Source organism: Athene cunicularia (genome assembly GCF_003259725.1).
Source record: "Athene cunicularia isolate RWA chromosome 1 unlocalized genomic scaffold, athCun1 chr1_part2, whole genome shotgun sequence".
NCBI lineage: Eukaryota > Metazoa > Chordata > Aves > Strigiformes > Strigidae > Athene > Athene cunicularia.
The window spans coordinates 67,694,946-67,712,541 of NW_020799092.1; the positions used below are offsets into that span (position 1 = coordinate 67,694,946).

Sequence of the window (17,596 nt, forward strand, 5' to 3'; positions counted from 1 at the left end):
TATATTTTCGTTCTCTTGTTCATTCTGTCCCCAGGTTCCCTCCTTGCATTATACTACTCTTCTTTTTCTGACATCCCATTAATCTTCCAGTCTTTATGGCTTACTTTCCCACCTCCACAAGCACACCCACAGGATGCTTAGAAATTTTACAGCATACCCAGTTGTCAAAAACCTAAACCTACAAGTCCCAGACCCATAATACTATGCTGGGAATGCTCATTAACTCCCACACTGTTTGGAAAAAGAAACCGGTACAGTTAGTATAAGGTCTGCAAACCATAATACGTGCTTAATATTTCTTTGCTTTCCACTAAACTTGTAAACTCCTCATTGGAGTTGGGGAAGGAGATGAGATCTGTCTTCTTTGCTTCAACTACGGTTCTGATCTTTGCAGAAACCCTAGAAAGAGTGAAATGAATGTGTATTTATAGTGCTGTGACATTTAATGTTAGGTTTGAGGAGAATGCACTGTTCATCAATGGATCGGAAAACGTGTTGCAGGGGGCGAATGTACCAGCAAGTGAATCCCCAGCACAGCCGCTGCATCGTAGCTTTACTGCTGTGTTAATCAGTGCGAGTTCCCCACACCTCTTTCTTTGACTCAGAAGTGTCCGTCTCAAAAAAACTGTAACCTGGAGAAGATGAAGCAGAGTTGCATTGGTCTTGCAAGAGACCCTTTCGATGTTAGTGGCTACTACTGCTGCAGCCACCAGCAGGAAGACTGCAGTGGTGTAAGGTCTCATTGCCAGAGGAGAGTCGAAGTGGGGTTTCTAGTGGGACGTGCTTGTGGTCTCAGGAGCTTCTGTCCAGTCTGGGTGCCAGGATTTCTGCCACACCATGTTCCTTACTGCTGGCAGAAGTCACTAAGAAAAATGACAAAAGACTGCATCTCTAATGTGTGTGTGATCAACTGATCGCCCCCTCCACTAATTGCCTGTGAATGCTAAATAAAAAAGCAGTATTCAGCGTATGGATGACAGTGCTTAGTTTCCAAAGGCAGTAATTTGAGGCTTTTCTCTTGCTAAATAGCACCCATGCCAGTGTTTAGTGTTGCTCAATGGAATTATCATAAGCTTTAATCTTAATCAAAGGTCTTTTAAACAATGGACCTGAACAGTTTTCACTCTCCTGTATTTTGGAAAATCTCTGAACAATACAGACTCTTGAGCTTTTTTTTTTTTTTTTTCCCCCCAGGCTTTGGAAATGGTCACTGTGTTGCTTTGTACTCTTAAATCTGCTGTGAGGAAGATGAAGTTATTGTCAGCGTTAGAAACAGAAATATAAAAATACAAGCTTAAATTCTGCAGTAGTCAGTAGTAGGGGCTTGATGTGCTTTTCCTCTGCTTGTCCTTGGTTAGTATTTTTTTTTAAAGCCTGTATCAAATTTAATTAAATGTTTGACACTTAAATGACAGTACTGTAACAGATACTGCATGTTAAAACAATATTACTAGCTACACCATAGCTGAATATAGCTGTACTGTAACTAACTTCAGAATTGTTGGATCAATCACTGGTAACCCACCTCAGGTTAGATATTGCCAGCAACTGTTTCTAGTTCCTTATTTTTCTGTTCTTCTTATTCAGAGGATAGCACCAAAGGAAGCTAAGCAAAGCAGTGCTAAACAATCAAAGGAAATCAGTCCTCTCCTTTACCCTCTATTCTCCTTATGCTGTAAGGATGCCAGTTATTTAATGTTAAATGCAATGAATTAGCAGGCTGAAAGACAAACTTGCCAGTAAAATGATGCCTCATCATGAATAAAAAAAATCCTATAGTACAGTTAATAATTATATTTTAAAATCTTGTTGGTCTAGAATCCTACTCAAGTGGGAACTGCTCTTCAGGTTTTCCATAACCTTGGGACTTTGAAAGATACCATTGCTAATGTGGTAGATGGATACTGCACAGTCCTGGAGGAGAACATAAAAAGTGCTTTGGATATCAAAGTATTGACCCAACCATCTCAAACTGTTACAAGAGGTATGATACTTGTTTTACAGAGAACGATAACCTGATTTTTTTGACAGAAGTACTGTATGCTGTCAGATGCAAGAAACTCTCACATCCAAGCCTGATATAGGAATATTTCCCTACTTGCTTTAACCAGTAGAGGATGGAAGATGACAATACCTCAGAAGTCATCTTATACAAAACCAAATTGGGCCTGTCTGCTGTTATCAGGCTCAGGAGGTTTCTGTTATTCCTTACACCTTTATTTTTCCTGACTTGCACACAAAATTATCCTCATTAGTTTACAACTTTGCAGCATTTTCTTAGCAGTGTGTCAAGTAAAGATGAATCCAAATTCTGCTTACTTTGTGTTGGTGGGAGGATCATGGGTAGTAATTATTTGCAAGCAGTGGAACAAGCCCGAAACTGCATTGTGATGCTTTTGTCAGATAGAAATAATTTCAAAGCAGTATATTCAATATGAAGGAATGCCCTGTTAAACATTCCTTCCACATGTTAGCTCAGAATCTAAAGAATATTGAAGAATTTGAACTGTGTCAATATGAACATTTGAAAGTTTTTTTTTTTCTTTTAATTTTGCAACCATTTGAGTGTCCAAAACCATAATCACTAACATATAAAAGAAATATAGCCCCTCTCAAGGAAAGCAGTAGTTTAGAAGCTGCATGCCCTTCAGCTTTTTTTAGCAGTTTGCCTATGCATTTAAGTCTTGAGCTGGTAATACCTGTATTTTTCATAGCTACCGTCTCCACCATTTCACTTTGTTATTACATCCTGCAACGGTGCTCACTGGCATTACCTTGGTGATTCTGTGGAGGTCTGAATTGGTAAAGCAGGTAACAGTTGTGAACATTGAAGTATCCCTATGAACTTCAGAATTTAGTTGACTTCTCAGCTGAGACAACTGAGGCCATTCACAAAGCTCTGTTATAAAGCTATTCTAGGCTGCTTTGATTTAAAAAAAAAATCTTACGTCAGAGTGCATAAAGATCTATATTCTAATATTTTAATTTTCACATGTGAAAGCTGAAATGTGCTGTTGTGTGTTTTTAAAATCCATTTAGGTGGCCCTGGTAGAGCTGCTATGCCAACACCTGGGAACACAGCAGCTTTCCGAGCAGCCCTCTGGACAAACATGGAGAAACTCATGGATCAGATCTGTGCTGCTTGCGGGCAGGTACTCAACAAATGATTCCTGTTTGTCTAGTTATGCAACTTTGCTTATAAGATTAGATGTCACTTTTCCTCACAATAAATTCTTTGTTACAGGTGCAGCATTTGCAGAAAGTATTGACAAAGAAAAGAGATCCTGTGTCACATGTCTGCTTCATAGAGGAAATAGTTAAGGTAAAGTTTTAATTTAGCTGAATATGTTTTATTAATTCTGTTAAGGAAGATGTGACGAGAGGATGCTTTTGTTTACAGTTTTACGGTTCCATGAAAATTTATAATTAAATTAATGGGAAAGTGTTGAAAGTCAAACTAACATTGAAAGCTATATTTATGGTCTGTAGGTTACATCTGTAGGTGTAAACATGTTCTTTTAGTAATAATTTCTTTTGTTTTCTTTAAAGGGAGCTGATAAGACACCACTGTCAGTTTTTATTACTGATCATTAATGTCTTTCCATAAAATACCATGTGATTTGAGTAATTAATTATGTCTGTTAGTTTGCATAGGAGAATGTGTCTTCATCTAACACTTTCAGCCATCTGTTTCTCTACTTGCCAATTTCTTCCTTGAAAAACAATCATGGCTGTTCTTTTGGATACCTATTCTTTTCCATTCAATTGCATTGTTTTCTATTCATATTCATAATTTGATTAATGGTCTCCTCGAGTGTTAGGAACAGAGTTAGTGAAGCTATCTCATCTACCTTAGTAGATGAGAAGAAGCAAAAACAAAAGATGTGTTTGTGCAGACATCTTTTCCAACTATGTGGCTGGATTTTTAATTTACATCAATTTAATTTTTGAAATATGTTGGGGAAACTCTTTCTATGCAAACATGATCTTCTCAACAATGAAACTGTTGCTGCCTGAGTGGAGCCCTTCAGTAGATCAACATGTTTAAGGAGAAATGTGGAAACCTAGGGACAGAAAGAGGAACTCTGGAAGGGTCAGGAAGTTTGGATGGCAAGGGAGCTTAGATAAATGAGTTTTCAGTGTTCATGAGTGGTTCCCACCCTGAGCCTGTGCTTCTCACTTCTAACTCTTCCCTTCTGTAGAACAACACTTGAGAACGGGATAGGAGTTTTTCCAGTTGTTGAGGATGATAGAGGGAAGCCAAAGGAAATCTTTTATCATCCTGGAGAATAAATAAACAGGGAAAATTAATCTCAATAGAAGCTAGATGCAGAGTAAGGAAAAACTCATTAGAAAATAAAACAAAAGGCTTTTGGCTTGTCACATGCTAAGCATGTTCCATGGTCTTTCTGATTGCCCTTCCTTCCCTTTGACTTCATTCCCTTTGACTGCAGGATTACATCTAAGTGACAAATTGTATTTCACAAAATCCATCTGTTTATTTCTCCACAACTATCACTCTTCCAATTAGTTTGCTCTTCAATAGGTGTAATGGTGTAGAGTAACATCAAGCTGGACAGTTGTCATTCTTGGTGAGGTAGCTAGTAGTGGTACATCCTTGTCTGATGCTACCAGAACTCCTATAAGCATAACATGTCACTGTTGATAGCACTGATGCTTTGCTTTCTTTGTACCTGAGATGGTTCAGTGTAGCAGTGTTTTTCTTGGCCCTTCTCAGAGTTACACCATTTGTTTTAGTGTCCCTTGAAAAAGGTATGGCATCATCCTGCTGTTGGGTGAAGTCACACTGAACAGTAGAGCTGTCGTTTAGACAAAACCAGACAAGTACTACACGCTGCTGAAATTTAAGAGTGTATGTACAGATGGCTGTATGGAAGAGTATGAATTGTGTGCATTAAAAATCGATATAAGTAAGAAATTGTTATTTTGTCATTTACTAAAGAAGATTCCATCTCATATTAATCCAAACTGAAACAACATGCTTTCCTCAGCAAGTGTTCTGGAGAAAAGTTGGATTTTCTTTATTGTATTCAATTTCATTAATAAACTGAGCAAATGAACAAAACAAACTAAAGGTACTAACATTATACCCGTTTGCTAGGGCAACATGCCCACGCCAGAAGATAGGAAAACGAATCATCCACTCTACAGTCTGTGCACTAATTACTGTTACTGATGTCAACATTATTATTATAGTCATCTTCTGCAGCAGCTGCAGTACCATTTTGCCTGTCCATCTGCTTCCTTGTTTTGATTACTGCAGTGCAAGTATCATCCTAGGAAGCATAAGAGAGGTTTTTTTTTTTTTTTTTTCATCACGTTTTTTTTTTTTTGTGTCTTTCTCTTCACAGATAGCACAGCCTGCATTTTTTTCTAATTTTATATTATGATCCCAAACATGCGCTTTCCGGCCTTCTAATTACCTGTTACCATAATAATATTTAGTAGTGTTGTATCATGTTGTATCCAAAAATGTAGTTTTAAAAACACTAATTAATTAAAGGGTTCACAAAACCTCTCTGTTTTAGGAAAAAAAAGGGAAACAAAACAAAAATCAGTCCAGTAGAGAGGCTGAGGCACAGAACTTCTAAAATTTATAAATACTGGAGTTCAGCAGTAGGGCAATGACAACACCTGCATCTTTTCTACACTATGGTTTCTCTTACAGAATTCACTTCCAAATTTTTCCACCATTAGATGTGACCAAGAGTTAAGTGATGTACCCAGGTGTACATGAGCATCATGGAAGGAGCTGGAAATTAAGTTTACACTGCACTTTTTTTCCACTCCTTCCCTTTGCAGGTCTAGAATTTGGAATTTTTCCTTTGCCACAATATGAAATGAATAAAATTTTGAAAAGAAGTTGTGCACTCATAGTACATTATAAAAATTGTTACATTCATAATAGTAATGAAATACAGATTAATTATTAATCTGTAAATACTAAAATTACAGATTTAATTTCCAGAAAAGATCTATGAGATATTTGAAGGAGAAATACATTTCTTTTAAGACTGAATGGACATTTTTGTGGTTTAATCTAAGAAAAAGGCCTTTAATGACTAGATTTTAGTTGAAGAGCAAGGCTAAAAGAATTTAGAATTCATTAAGTACTGATTTCTAGTTTGAGGGAAAACAAATAGAGATTTAATTTTATATAATTACATAATTATATAATTATATTTTGAAAAGGTAGGGTTATTGTTTCCATAATGGTGAGGGTAAACAATAGAAATAGAAATAAGATTTAAATAATGTAAAAATGATTTTTTTTTTCCACCTAATGACTGGTTATTTATATCACTTCTTTCAGTTGCTTATTTCACCTTTGGAGAGCTATTCGGTTACTCCAGTTTATTCTGCTTTACTGCTTCTCTTTCAGTGTGTAGTGACTAATCCTGCCTCAGCTGTTCTAATACCTAAACTACAATTGACTTCAGTGAAAGTCGCAGCAGAACATATCTTTCTGTGACAGCCACCTTCCTAATTAGAGAAAAGAATCCCTCTAAGCCCCTTGTAAAAGAGTTGAAAATGATCTCTGATCCTCATCTATTTTGGGTCCTTCACTCCTACATAGGAGCAGTGAACAGTTCTGCAAAGTGAGAAGCAGCCTTAAAACCATTTTGTGAGAGGGATTTCGGGGTGGTCATTAGAAAGAGTGAGCTGGTGTGTCCGCTGAGCAGAAGGGTACTCGCTGTGAGAGGGCAGATCTGCCCTTGATCGCCTTTGATCTGCTGATGTCCCGCTTGTTGGCAGCTAAGGCACACTGCAAACCCTGTCATTTATGTAAGCCTCTGGGTAAAAAAAGTGAGCTGAGAGTTGCAGGGAGTGTTATTATGTACTTTGTGGAGTGCTCTTATCATTGCCTCTCCTGATGAATGTTTGGTGAGTAAGCAGGCTATTTTCCTGAGTTGTCAACACTGGCAATATGAGGTGTTAACGATACAGAAGGAAATGTCTTCATCATTACATAAGATAAAGAAAATAAATGGAAAATAGAAATGTTTATTGCCCAAAGTGTACTTACATTTCACCTTCTTATTCCTTCTGCCCATCCAAACTTGTTAAAAAATGTTGCTGCTTTGAAATTATTCACAACTAACATCACATATTCACATTCAGTTGACCCAATTAAAAAATAATCCCAAGTGGAAAAATTTGAAAACTAATCTAATTACTGCTTTATGTGAGTTCAGAAAATAATCTGTTTTTCACCTATTATTACAAGTACGTGATTTATTTTCCATTATTTTTTGTAGAAGCAGAATATGATTACTTGCACATCATTTCTTCTGTGGTTTCTGTTTATTATTTAAGCAATAATAAGGTATTTTGTGGAGATCTATTGATCCCCAAAATACTGAAGATGCTCTTTATTTCACACCTACACATTGTCCCTCTGAAGCCAACTGCAAGATTTTTGAGACCTTTCTTAAAAGACCGAAAAGGTTAAAAGTCCTGATTCTAGTTTTGAATGTGTCCAGCCACGCTAAAAGTAATCTGATTCTAATTCACATGGGAGGGAGGGTCAGAGCGTGTGCAGTGGTTTTGTAGTGACACTACAGTTTCTCTACACCTTAATTCCGTTTCTCTGTCAGAAATGTGCATATGTAAGTAAAAGGGATGGTGTAGAGGTTGTATGGGTTAGTAGGTCATAATGATCTTTGTTCTTTTTCACTTCTGTTTTGGTGGCGTTTGTGCAAATTGCAGTTCTGTGATGACTGAAAATTAAGTCAATTGGTTTCAAGTCAGATTGCTATTTGAAAAGAAATGCATTTACCAGAAGTGCCGCCTTTTATCATCGTTCTAGTCAGTCTTACCAGAACAGCTATGGGCTGAGTGGGCCTGGTAACAAACCACCCTTTCACTCTGGATGGGTGTAGTAGTCAAGGTGAAAGTGTATGTACAGAATTGCTTCTGTACATACTAAATCCATTCTCTGGATAGAAGAAATCTGTCAGGTCCCTTTAGGTAGTTACTGGCTTTTGGAAACACTGAGTTGATTTACTTCCAGTTGATGCATATCTTTCAGGAATATGGGAGGATTAATTAATGTTTTGAGTAGTTTTGAAAATATAGGACACTGTTTAAGACGTGTTTTTGTTCCTTACAATTTTTTTTTTTTTTTCTGAGGAATCACTTAAGAATTCTAATATTGTAATAGGGAAAATGCACAGTCTTAACTTTATTTTCTAGTTAAGAAGGTTATTTATTTTTAAAAAACAGGTTTTGTTTATTTTATTAGCTGCATAAAGAGACCTTTTTAAAATGTTACACTACTGCTGGAAGTCTAGAAACTATTACACCTTGGGTATAAAGTGATCAACTCAGTGTAATGAAATTCAATGCCCTGCAGTAAAACAAAAAAATCAAGGTCATTTTTAAAATCATGGTGTCATTTATTGACATCTGTTCACCTGCAATGTATAATGTAGACAGCATTAGAAATTTAAATGCACTGTTCTTTTAAAAATTTAATCTCGTCTGCTTTGAGAAGATAGAAAAGGTTTATTGAAAACACACTCAGAATTTGTCTGTTTCTTTACTGATTAATTGCACTACTGAGGATGATGGCTTTTTGTTCAGAGTCTAACATTTGGCAATTATGTTGCTATAGAAATAGTGCAAATAGATTTCCTTATTTCTGTCCCATAAGATCTTGCTGTACAAAATTGTTAAATCATTTGCATGGTTGCTTTATTGGGGGGAAAAATACTTAGGTTGTCCTTTAAATGTCTTCTGCTTTTAGAGCAACATTCGCAAGTCCTGTATTTCTTTATGGCGGAGCCTTTGATTACAGATAGAAAACACTGTATGTATTAGTATGCAAAGCCTGATTTCAGGAGCCTGCAGCAACTAGCTGCATGGTAATAGTCACTATATTGTTTTACATTTCAAAGAAGCCTGACAATAAAGATGTTTTTCACATTCTACTCAAAGTATCAAAATTTCTACAGGGAGAAATAAGTTGGAAGTGATTGTCATGAAGTGGGAGCCAGTTTAGAATCAGTGGGTCAGATTTATTATTTGAATGTTAGAATAGCTATTTTAGACACACACAAATATGATAATTCACAGATGGGAAATTATACTCATTAAGTTCTAAATTTACAGTGTGGAGGAAATAGAGACATTTGTAAAAATAAATATATGTCTTTTCAGCATCTTCTTGCATTCTTCTCTAATAATGAATAAGGGGGGTACTTTCATTCTCATTCCTTGAATTTAGATGTAATGTTAGATACTAAATAGTTATATTAAGAACAGAGCTCAAGAGATTTCATTTCAGTAATAGCAAAGTTAATTAGTAGTTTGGTATGTTTTTTAAAAATGAGGTAAGCTGTTCTGGTTTTATGTTTGAGGAGACTTTAAATCAGTTTTAAAGGCTGAAGCATTAATACTGTTGTAGAGTAATAGTGAATACAGGTCTTCAGATATCTGCTCTCATGGTACTGGTACTCAGCCCACTATTGTTCAGTTGTTTATTAACTTATTGGTACCTATCAGTAGCTATGGTATTGGTAGCTATACGTTTTGAACTGTGAAATCAAGTCACTTTCATGTAAGTGGAACGGGGTTTAGAACATGGATTCTGTCAGTCTGTAGTTTTTTAATCAAAAAATAATCTTACAATCCTGCAAATAGGCAATATTAATCTAAATTTCAAATCTATACAGTTGAGTAATAATGGTGCTTCACACTATTAACAGATCTGTGTACATGCTATAATACAGTGCACTAAAGATATAAAGGCTACTGAAAAAAAGGATTTTCAATATACAAGTATAAATGTTTTTTTCCCCGGTTCATTCCATACCAATAAAAGAATACTGATCTGAATCCTTTCCTTAGCACCAGTCATTGTATAGAAGATGGCTGAATCTGCAGTCTCAATTGCACTGTGGGCTATGACAGCCCTCTTCTTGAGGTTCTGAAACTCAGCTTTTTATGAACAAGGTTGCTTATGAATGGCCTGGCTTAAATGGCTAGGCCTGGGGTGTGGTGATCACTGATGCAAAGTCTAGCTGGGGGCCAGTAACTAGTGGTTTAGCCCAGGGGTCAATACAGGGTCCAGTCCTATTTAACACCTTCACTAATGATCTGGATAATGGCACAGAGTGTACCCTTAGCAAATTTGCTGATGACACAAATCTGTGAGGAGTGGCTGATGCTCCAGAGGGTTGTGCTGCCATCCAGAGGGACCTCAGCAGGCTGGAGAAATGGGCTGGCAGGAACCTCATGAAGTTCAACAATGAGAAGTGCAAAGTTGTGCATGGGGAGGAACCACTCCAGGCACCAGTAGATGCTGGGGGGCACCCAGCTGGAAAGCAGCTTGGCAGAAAAGGACCTCGCGGCCCTGGGGGCCACCAAGTTGAACATAAGCCAGCAACGTGTATGTCCCTGTGGTAAAGAAGGTGAATAGTATCCTGGGCTGCATTAGGCAAAGTATTACCAGCAGGTTGAGGAGGTGATCCTTCCCTTTATTTACCACTGGTGAGTCCACACATGAAGTACTGGAGAGAGTCTGATGAAGGGGTACAAAGGTGAAGGGACTGGAGCATCTCTCCTGTGAGGAAAGGCTGAGAGAGCTGGGACTGTTCAGCCTGGAGAAGAGAAGGCTTGGGGGATCTCATCAATATATATAAATAACTGAAAGGAGGGTGCAAAGAAGCTGGAGCCAGGCTCTTCTCAGTGGTTCTCGGTGATGGGACCAGAGGCAACAGACACAAATGGAAACACAGGAAACATCTGAACACCAGGAAACGCTTTTGCACTGTGTGGGTGACTGAGCACTGGCAGAGGTTGCCCAGGGAAGCTGTGGAGTCTCTGTCCTTGGAGGTGTACAAAAGCCACCTGGACACAGTTCTGGGCAACCTGGTCTAGGTGGCCCTGCTTAAACAGGGGGGGTTGGATCAGATGACCTTCAGAGATCCCTTCTGACCTCAACCATTCTTTGATTCTTTTGACTTGTAGCTTAAAATCTCTGCCTAAAAGGCCAGCTGGCTGCTTTGAATTTGCCATCTACTAAATGTAGACCTTTTCTGTCCTAGACTAGCAAAAGCGTTAAACTTTTGCCATTAGAATATTAAATTTTCACATGCTTATTGGAGAAAGACTCAATTTTATTAGTTTACAAGAGAAAGATTTACTTAAGAGACCCTTATTTTAAAATACAGTTTGCTAGTATGCATTCACCTGGAATGCACAGGCCTATGCTCACTTTTCTTTCTTGAGCTTGGACAGAGAGCAGGGTGAACTAGCACTGTCTAAATGTCTCCTGGCACTGTCATTATGCAGTATTAGCACACATTCCTAATTATTATATCTAAAAAAGTTGCATAATATTACTGTCTGTGCAGAGTATTGACAATAGTAACTTTATAGTAATGGTTGAAACTAAATAGTTATACAAGATGAACACATATTTTGCTGATTGTTGATTATGGCCCTGATTCAGCAAAGCACTTAAGCATATTCTTAATTTCACATAAATAAAGTATACCATGGAAGTCAGACAGACTACCTGCATCTGTTATTCTAATAAGGGGCAACTTTGTTGAATTATAGCTTACACTAATGATCTTTGTCCAGTTCATGTACACAATAAAGTGAGCCCTACTGTTGACAAAATTCATTGCCATTTGTGGTCTAGCCTGCTGGATATCTTTTGTCTGATTTATGTGTGTAATTTCCATGAGCAAGTAATTCCTGTGTGAATAGTATGTATGACTGAGTACAAATTTTTAAACAGTATGAAAAAGGGTAAAGTTATAGTAGAAGGGCCAGAGTGGAATCTGATTGTTATGTTTTTCTATTTTACTCTACACAGATGCGAGTGGGTTCCCTAGGAATAACATTTTCAGAAGTAGCTAAGTGCTTCTAGTCCATATGTCTTTCAAAAGCATCTTTTTATTCCCCTGATTTTGGCCAGCAGGTCAGAACAGCAGAGGGTTGCCCTAGTTTGTGTTACTGGGCAGTTGTTCAGTTTGTTTCTGAAAACGAGGAACTGGCAAGAGGAAGACAGATATAAGCTGACTTGCACTGCCCAAGGAGTTGCACAGGGGCTACTAAATCGTTTGAGTGCCTGCTAGCTATATCAGTTCAGGGGAATAAAGTGGTCACTGGGCACAGGAACAGCAGTGACAGTGTTTTTAATTCCCAGTTTGGGCTGGTAGATTATTAGTTTATGTAAGTGTAGTTTAAGTATAGGAATGTTTTCACAGCAGCTTTTTATGAAAAAACATCCAGTTCTGTGGCTGATCTTAACCTCCTAACCATTTTGCAGCGGTGCAAAGTATGATTTATGTGCAGATTTTCTATTCTGTGAGATCAAAGTAAAGCTGCAAACGTATAATAAAATCAATTAAAAAATGCTGAGTTAAATGGAACTACTTTGGGGAGGAAATTGTGTTTTGCCATTATAGTCCTACAGTTGCTTGCAATTATCATAGATCTAATTCAGTTGTATTCCATGATGCAGAAAACATATTTGTCAACCTGAATATTGTCTGTCCATAGTTTTAGATATCATCAATTACAGTTAGGGTTCTTTTGTTGAAGAAAGAACATATTACATGAGAGGAGAAAATAGCATTCTATTATATGCTGAAATGTAATAATTTCCTTCTGAGGGACTTTAAATTATGTATGGATGTTTTATGTAGGATTTCTACATATGCAATATGCACCCGAAACAGTTTTGCCCCAGATAACAGTACCAGATCTCTTAACTCCCAGAGGTTTATGTGTTCTCTGCATTATTAAACACATACAGTGATGGGGGGGAAATATGACAGAATGATGACCTTTTTCCAGTGTTGTTGGTTATGGAATAGGAAGCTGTTGGAAAATGATTGCCACAGAGCTGAAAAGATAATCGGATGCAGTTCATTACTCATCTTGTCAGCTGCTCCTGCTACAAGGGATTGTATCACAAGATGTTAATCTGCTTGTGACTAGATTTCAAAGCAAGCATTTTTATTTTGGAGGGGGTGTAAGTAATTTAACATCTTTCAATTTTATTTCTTTTTGAGAAGCAAGAGAAATGGAAAATTCCCAATTTAAAGTCTCAGAATATTAATTGATAAAAATATTAGTACATCCTTGTGGGTTCTGTTGCAAAAATATGATGATATGCTGCAAAAAGCCATTTAATTGCAGAAGTTGTTCTTTTTAAGCTAATGATGATGTCGTGTAATCCTTGAATAGTAGAAATTAGTCTGCTAGCACACTTCAGTGTGTTCTCCAAAACAAAAGTATAGATGCAAGACATTTACACTGGAAAGAATCCCTTCTACACCGTCAGTCACTAATGTGAATGTACCTAATGCTCCCATACATTGTCTACCAGTGAGGATATTTGCTGTATGTGTAGAGGAGGACCAAATTCATTTACTTACACTCTACAGATGGGAAGATGACAAGAATGCAATTTTAGCTAGATGACATTTACTGAAAGCAAAAGGCCCAAAAGAGCAGTTACTTCCTGATACTGTGGGATGTTGCTCACAGTGCTATATGAAGCATAGGGAAAGGCTTATAAACTTTTCATTACAATAGGATGAGCCAGTAGATTTGCTGTGTACATTTCAGGCAAGCAGTACTTCCCTTTCCTCTTCTACCTTCATCTTGCCTATCTTCCTAAGTTCTTGAAGAAGTTGTCCAGTGCAAGGAGAGGGACATTCCTTTAATTTCCTGCTAAGCTGGAGAAAAAACACTCCCTTTTCTACCCTTTTTTGTGTAATTTTCTAGTATTATTGTAAAATGGACTTGCACATTATATTTTAAATAGTTAAATTAGAATTTCCATTGTGATCTACAGGCAGAGATGTAATCTCTGTTAGAACACATTATTTAAAGAATACACAGTGAGATTGCTTAAAAGTACTTAAAAATAATATATTGAGTTAATGTGTAAGCAAAAGAAATTACAGGTTTAAGTTAAATAAATAAATGGTTTCTGGATGCTCATGGTTGCATATGGCACTTTTTACTCCAGCAGGAGTATCTAATGCTAATGCTTTGCTCTATTCCAATTTTGGTAGATACAGTCCACCCACTTAAATACCCCCTGGTGTATGTGTAGGCAACAGTATTCTCTAGTTCCTGCCACAAACTCTTACATGGTCTTTTGTGTGCTATTAATCAGCAGCTATATCTCACCTCCAGAGTGATAGCATCTCAGCACTGGACAAAGTGAAATATTGTATCTTACATTATAGAAGAAAGCAGTAATGACTCTGTAGATAGTGTTTTTACTTGGTGCAAAGCTGGGGCATTAATAATTTTTTCTCCTAACCAGTTTTGACTTAGTATGAAACATTATTTGAATTTTCTGTGTAGATTTTCCCCTGTGTTTCTCCTCATATGTAGCTGTGAGGGTTGTCTTCACTACAAAATTCTGATAGTTAATGAACACCATTTGCCTAGGTCAGAATACACAAGTTAATGGGCAGAGGCTTAAGTGGTACAGCTGTGGCTACTATGCAGATGTTTACATGAGTAATATGTATATATGTCTGACTTTACATATAAATATAGGAACATATAAAACTTATATATTTTCACAAAGACATTCAGTGTCATCACATATTACTGTTGAATGTTGAATCTGACAAGATAGAAATGTCAGTGTGGAGGGACTAAATGCAAGTGTTTTCAAGACCCTTTAATCATTGCATTTTCTGCTGAAGCTATGACAGAGGTGTAGATGGTGATGACAGTAATGAAAAAAAAGTTGTTTGATAATGCTCTGTAAGTATTTTCCCTCCTCCATTAGATTATTTAGAAGTTGAATTGAGTTTCCATGCTGAATATGCAAACATTCTTCCATGTTGGGATAGAGAATATGAAGGCTAATTAATTTATTCTGTAGTTGATGTGAAAGGCCATTTGTTTTATAGTAATTTTCATGTTTTAAGTGTGAAACTGTGAAATGAAGAACTGAGTAATTTCACATTTATGCTATAGTAATAAATTTCGTTATTTTATGCAGTGCACCTCCTGAATCATTGTCTGATATAATAATTTTACTTTGCCCATTTATGAAAATCATGTACAATTTTACAGAAAATACAGAGCTATAAAATAAGTTACTTCAGTTTCTAAATTCATCAGTGTCCTCAAGCAGTCAAAAATGAGATTCCATCATCCCAGTTTATTTTCAGACTTTTGTTAGTTCTCATACATTTTACAAGCATGAGTCCAACAGCATAAAAGATGTTCTCTCTCAGTTCTTAACACATAACCCATAAATTTTATCTTTCTTTGAATATATTTAGAGATAAGGCGTAGGGCTGGATGTATTCATCTAATCTCAGAATTTGTGAAAGCATTCTATCTGATAATCCCTTCTTTTTTTTTATTTTTTTTTTTTTAATATGTGTCAGCGTACCTTTGACCAATTTTCAGGTTTTATATCAGTTCTTTAAGATGGTAGTTTTGGAACTGAGACTTGAGCTTGAACTTGCCATCTTTCAATGACTAGACCTTCAAGGGGAACGCAGTGGTATCCTGTTAATGGATGTGTTCTGGTTTGAGTGAGTGGTGGGGTTTTTTTGGTAGTACAGGAGGGGGCTACAGCAGTGGCCCCTGTGAGAAGCTTCTTGAAGCTCCCCTTGCTCCACGTTGGACCCAACTTGGCACCACAGCTGGGCCAATTAGCTGCGCCTCTGCGATAATGTTTTTAAGAACAGGAACCTGGGAGGAGCTGTGGGAGTTGTGAGAAGAAGTTGTGAGGAGAACATTTATGTGAACACTGAGGTCAGTGGAAGAAAGAAGGAGAAGAGGGGAGGTGTGCTAGAGCAGAGACTGCCCTGTATCCCATGGTGAGACAGCAGGACTGCCCCCCTGCCACCCATGGGCGTGGAGGAGATACTGATTTGTGTCCTGTGGGGCGCCCATGCTGACCCAGGTGACTGCGCCTGAAGGAGACCGGGACCTGATGGGAAGAAGCTCCCAGTTAGGAGCTGGCGGATTGTAACCCATGAGGGTGATACACACACCCGTGGGAGTGACTCATGTCGGAGTTGGTTTGTGGAGGATTGTCTCCTGTGAGAGGGGGACTGTGCTGGAACAGGGGAGGAATGCCAGAAGTTCCCCCCTGCCTGAGGTGGAAGGAGCAGCCGGACTGACTGCACCCCCTATTCCCTGTCCCTGCACCACTGGGGGGGAGGCGGGAGAGATAGCAGGAACAGAGCTGAGCTGGGGAAGAAGGGAGGGATGGGGGAAGCTGTTTTCACAACTTGGTAATGCTGCTCACAGTCCTACTCTGCCTGTGGTGGTGGTGTTAGTATCTGTATTAAATTTATGTTGTTTTTTTCTTCCCCTAACAAGAGTGTTCTTTGTCTGTGCCTTAAAGGACGAGGTCATCCCTCCCTGTCCTTATCTCATTTTCCTGTGTCTTTTGCTTTTTTCCTTCCCAGTGCTGGGGAGGAAAGGGGAGAGTGAGCCATGTTTTTACTTATTTTCTTCTTAGCACTGGGGAGAAATTCCCCCACATGGGGGAAATGGGGAAGTGAGCAGCTGTGTGCTGCTCAGTTGCCCTCTGAGCTCAACCCAGGACAGGATAGCCTTCATTGCTTTGCATGTTATTGCCGGTGCAAGTGAATAGAGTGCATTCTTTCTTCCTCTGTCATCTTAAGTAGTAATTCACTTTGGAGTAGCTGAACTTTTGTATTTGATAGCTAATCTCTTTTTTGTGATGCTGTGCAGGACAGAAGTTGAATTGACACTTTAAAATAGGTCTTGTGTTATTAACAAGGACTAGGGTTTGTTGTTTTTCTTGTTTGTGGTTTTTTTTTTTTTTTTTTTTTTTTTTTTTTTTTTCTTATGGTGAAGACACTGGCAGTGCCAAAAGGAAAGCTGAGAAAATGCATCCCTCTTTGACAGTGATTTCAGTGTTGACCCCTTGCTTAAACCCAGCTTTAGCAGTGAATGTTGTGGTTTGATTTAAAACCTTGGGTGTTTCAGTGAGTCAGGATAGAAACAGCCAAGTGTCAGCATAAGATCCTTAGAATTGCTGACATTTGTCATCACTGTTGGCTGTTTCAATTTTTCATTCTGAGCACTTTGTGCTGATTATCATTACTATAGTAATTTGGTCAAACTGGTTTATTTAACCATAGGGTCAATAATTTACATGTATACTGTGCAATGAAGAAAACTGTTCTCTGTCCAGAGTGACCTTCCTTTTCCCATGAAAACACTGGACAGCCTTCTAAGTAGCTAACAGGTGGGCAGGACAGGATACCCGTTGGCATCTCTTGTAATTTTTTCTACCTCAAACATACAGACAAGAAGAAGGCAAAAGAGAGAAAACAAAATCATGCTTTAATGCTTGAGTGTGGTGCAAGATGTTGCAGAGAGTAAGGAAACAGCCTGCCATTTCTTGTGTCCTTTTTTCAAGAATATGTACCTTGTTCTCACTTCTGGCAGCAAGCTCTGTAGAGACAAGGAGGTGAAGAGTCAGCTCTGAGGTTCACTGCATTTTCATGTGGTTTGTGCTTTTAGAAATAGGAGACTGTTCTTTGTGAGGCAGAGCAGCATGCAGTGGTTTTGGTCCCTGGTTGGGGTT

The 17,596-nt window shown here is 38.0% G+C and overlaps 1 protein-coding gene across 1 annotated transcript in view; it reads left to right on the top strand.

Annotated features, from left to right (window-relative positions):
- Nucleotides 1-17,596, top strand: part of COG5 (component of oligomeric golgi complex 5) — a 190,640-nt gene that overhangs the window by 122,889 nt on the left and 50,155 nt on the right. Inside the window, exons 8-10 of the mRNA XM_026868004.1 lie at nucleotides 1,819-1,984; nucleotides 3,040-3,152; nucleotides 3,245-3,322. Of these exons, the coding sequence (XP_026723805.1) occupies nucleotides 1,819-1,984; nucleotides 3,040-3,152; nucleotides 3,245-3,322 (357 nt within the window). The remainder of the gene's footprint in view (nucleotides 1-1,818; nucleotides 1,985-3,039; nucleotides 3,153-3,244; nucleotides 3,323-17,596) is intronic.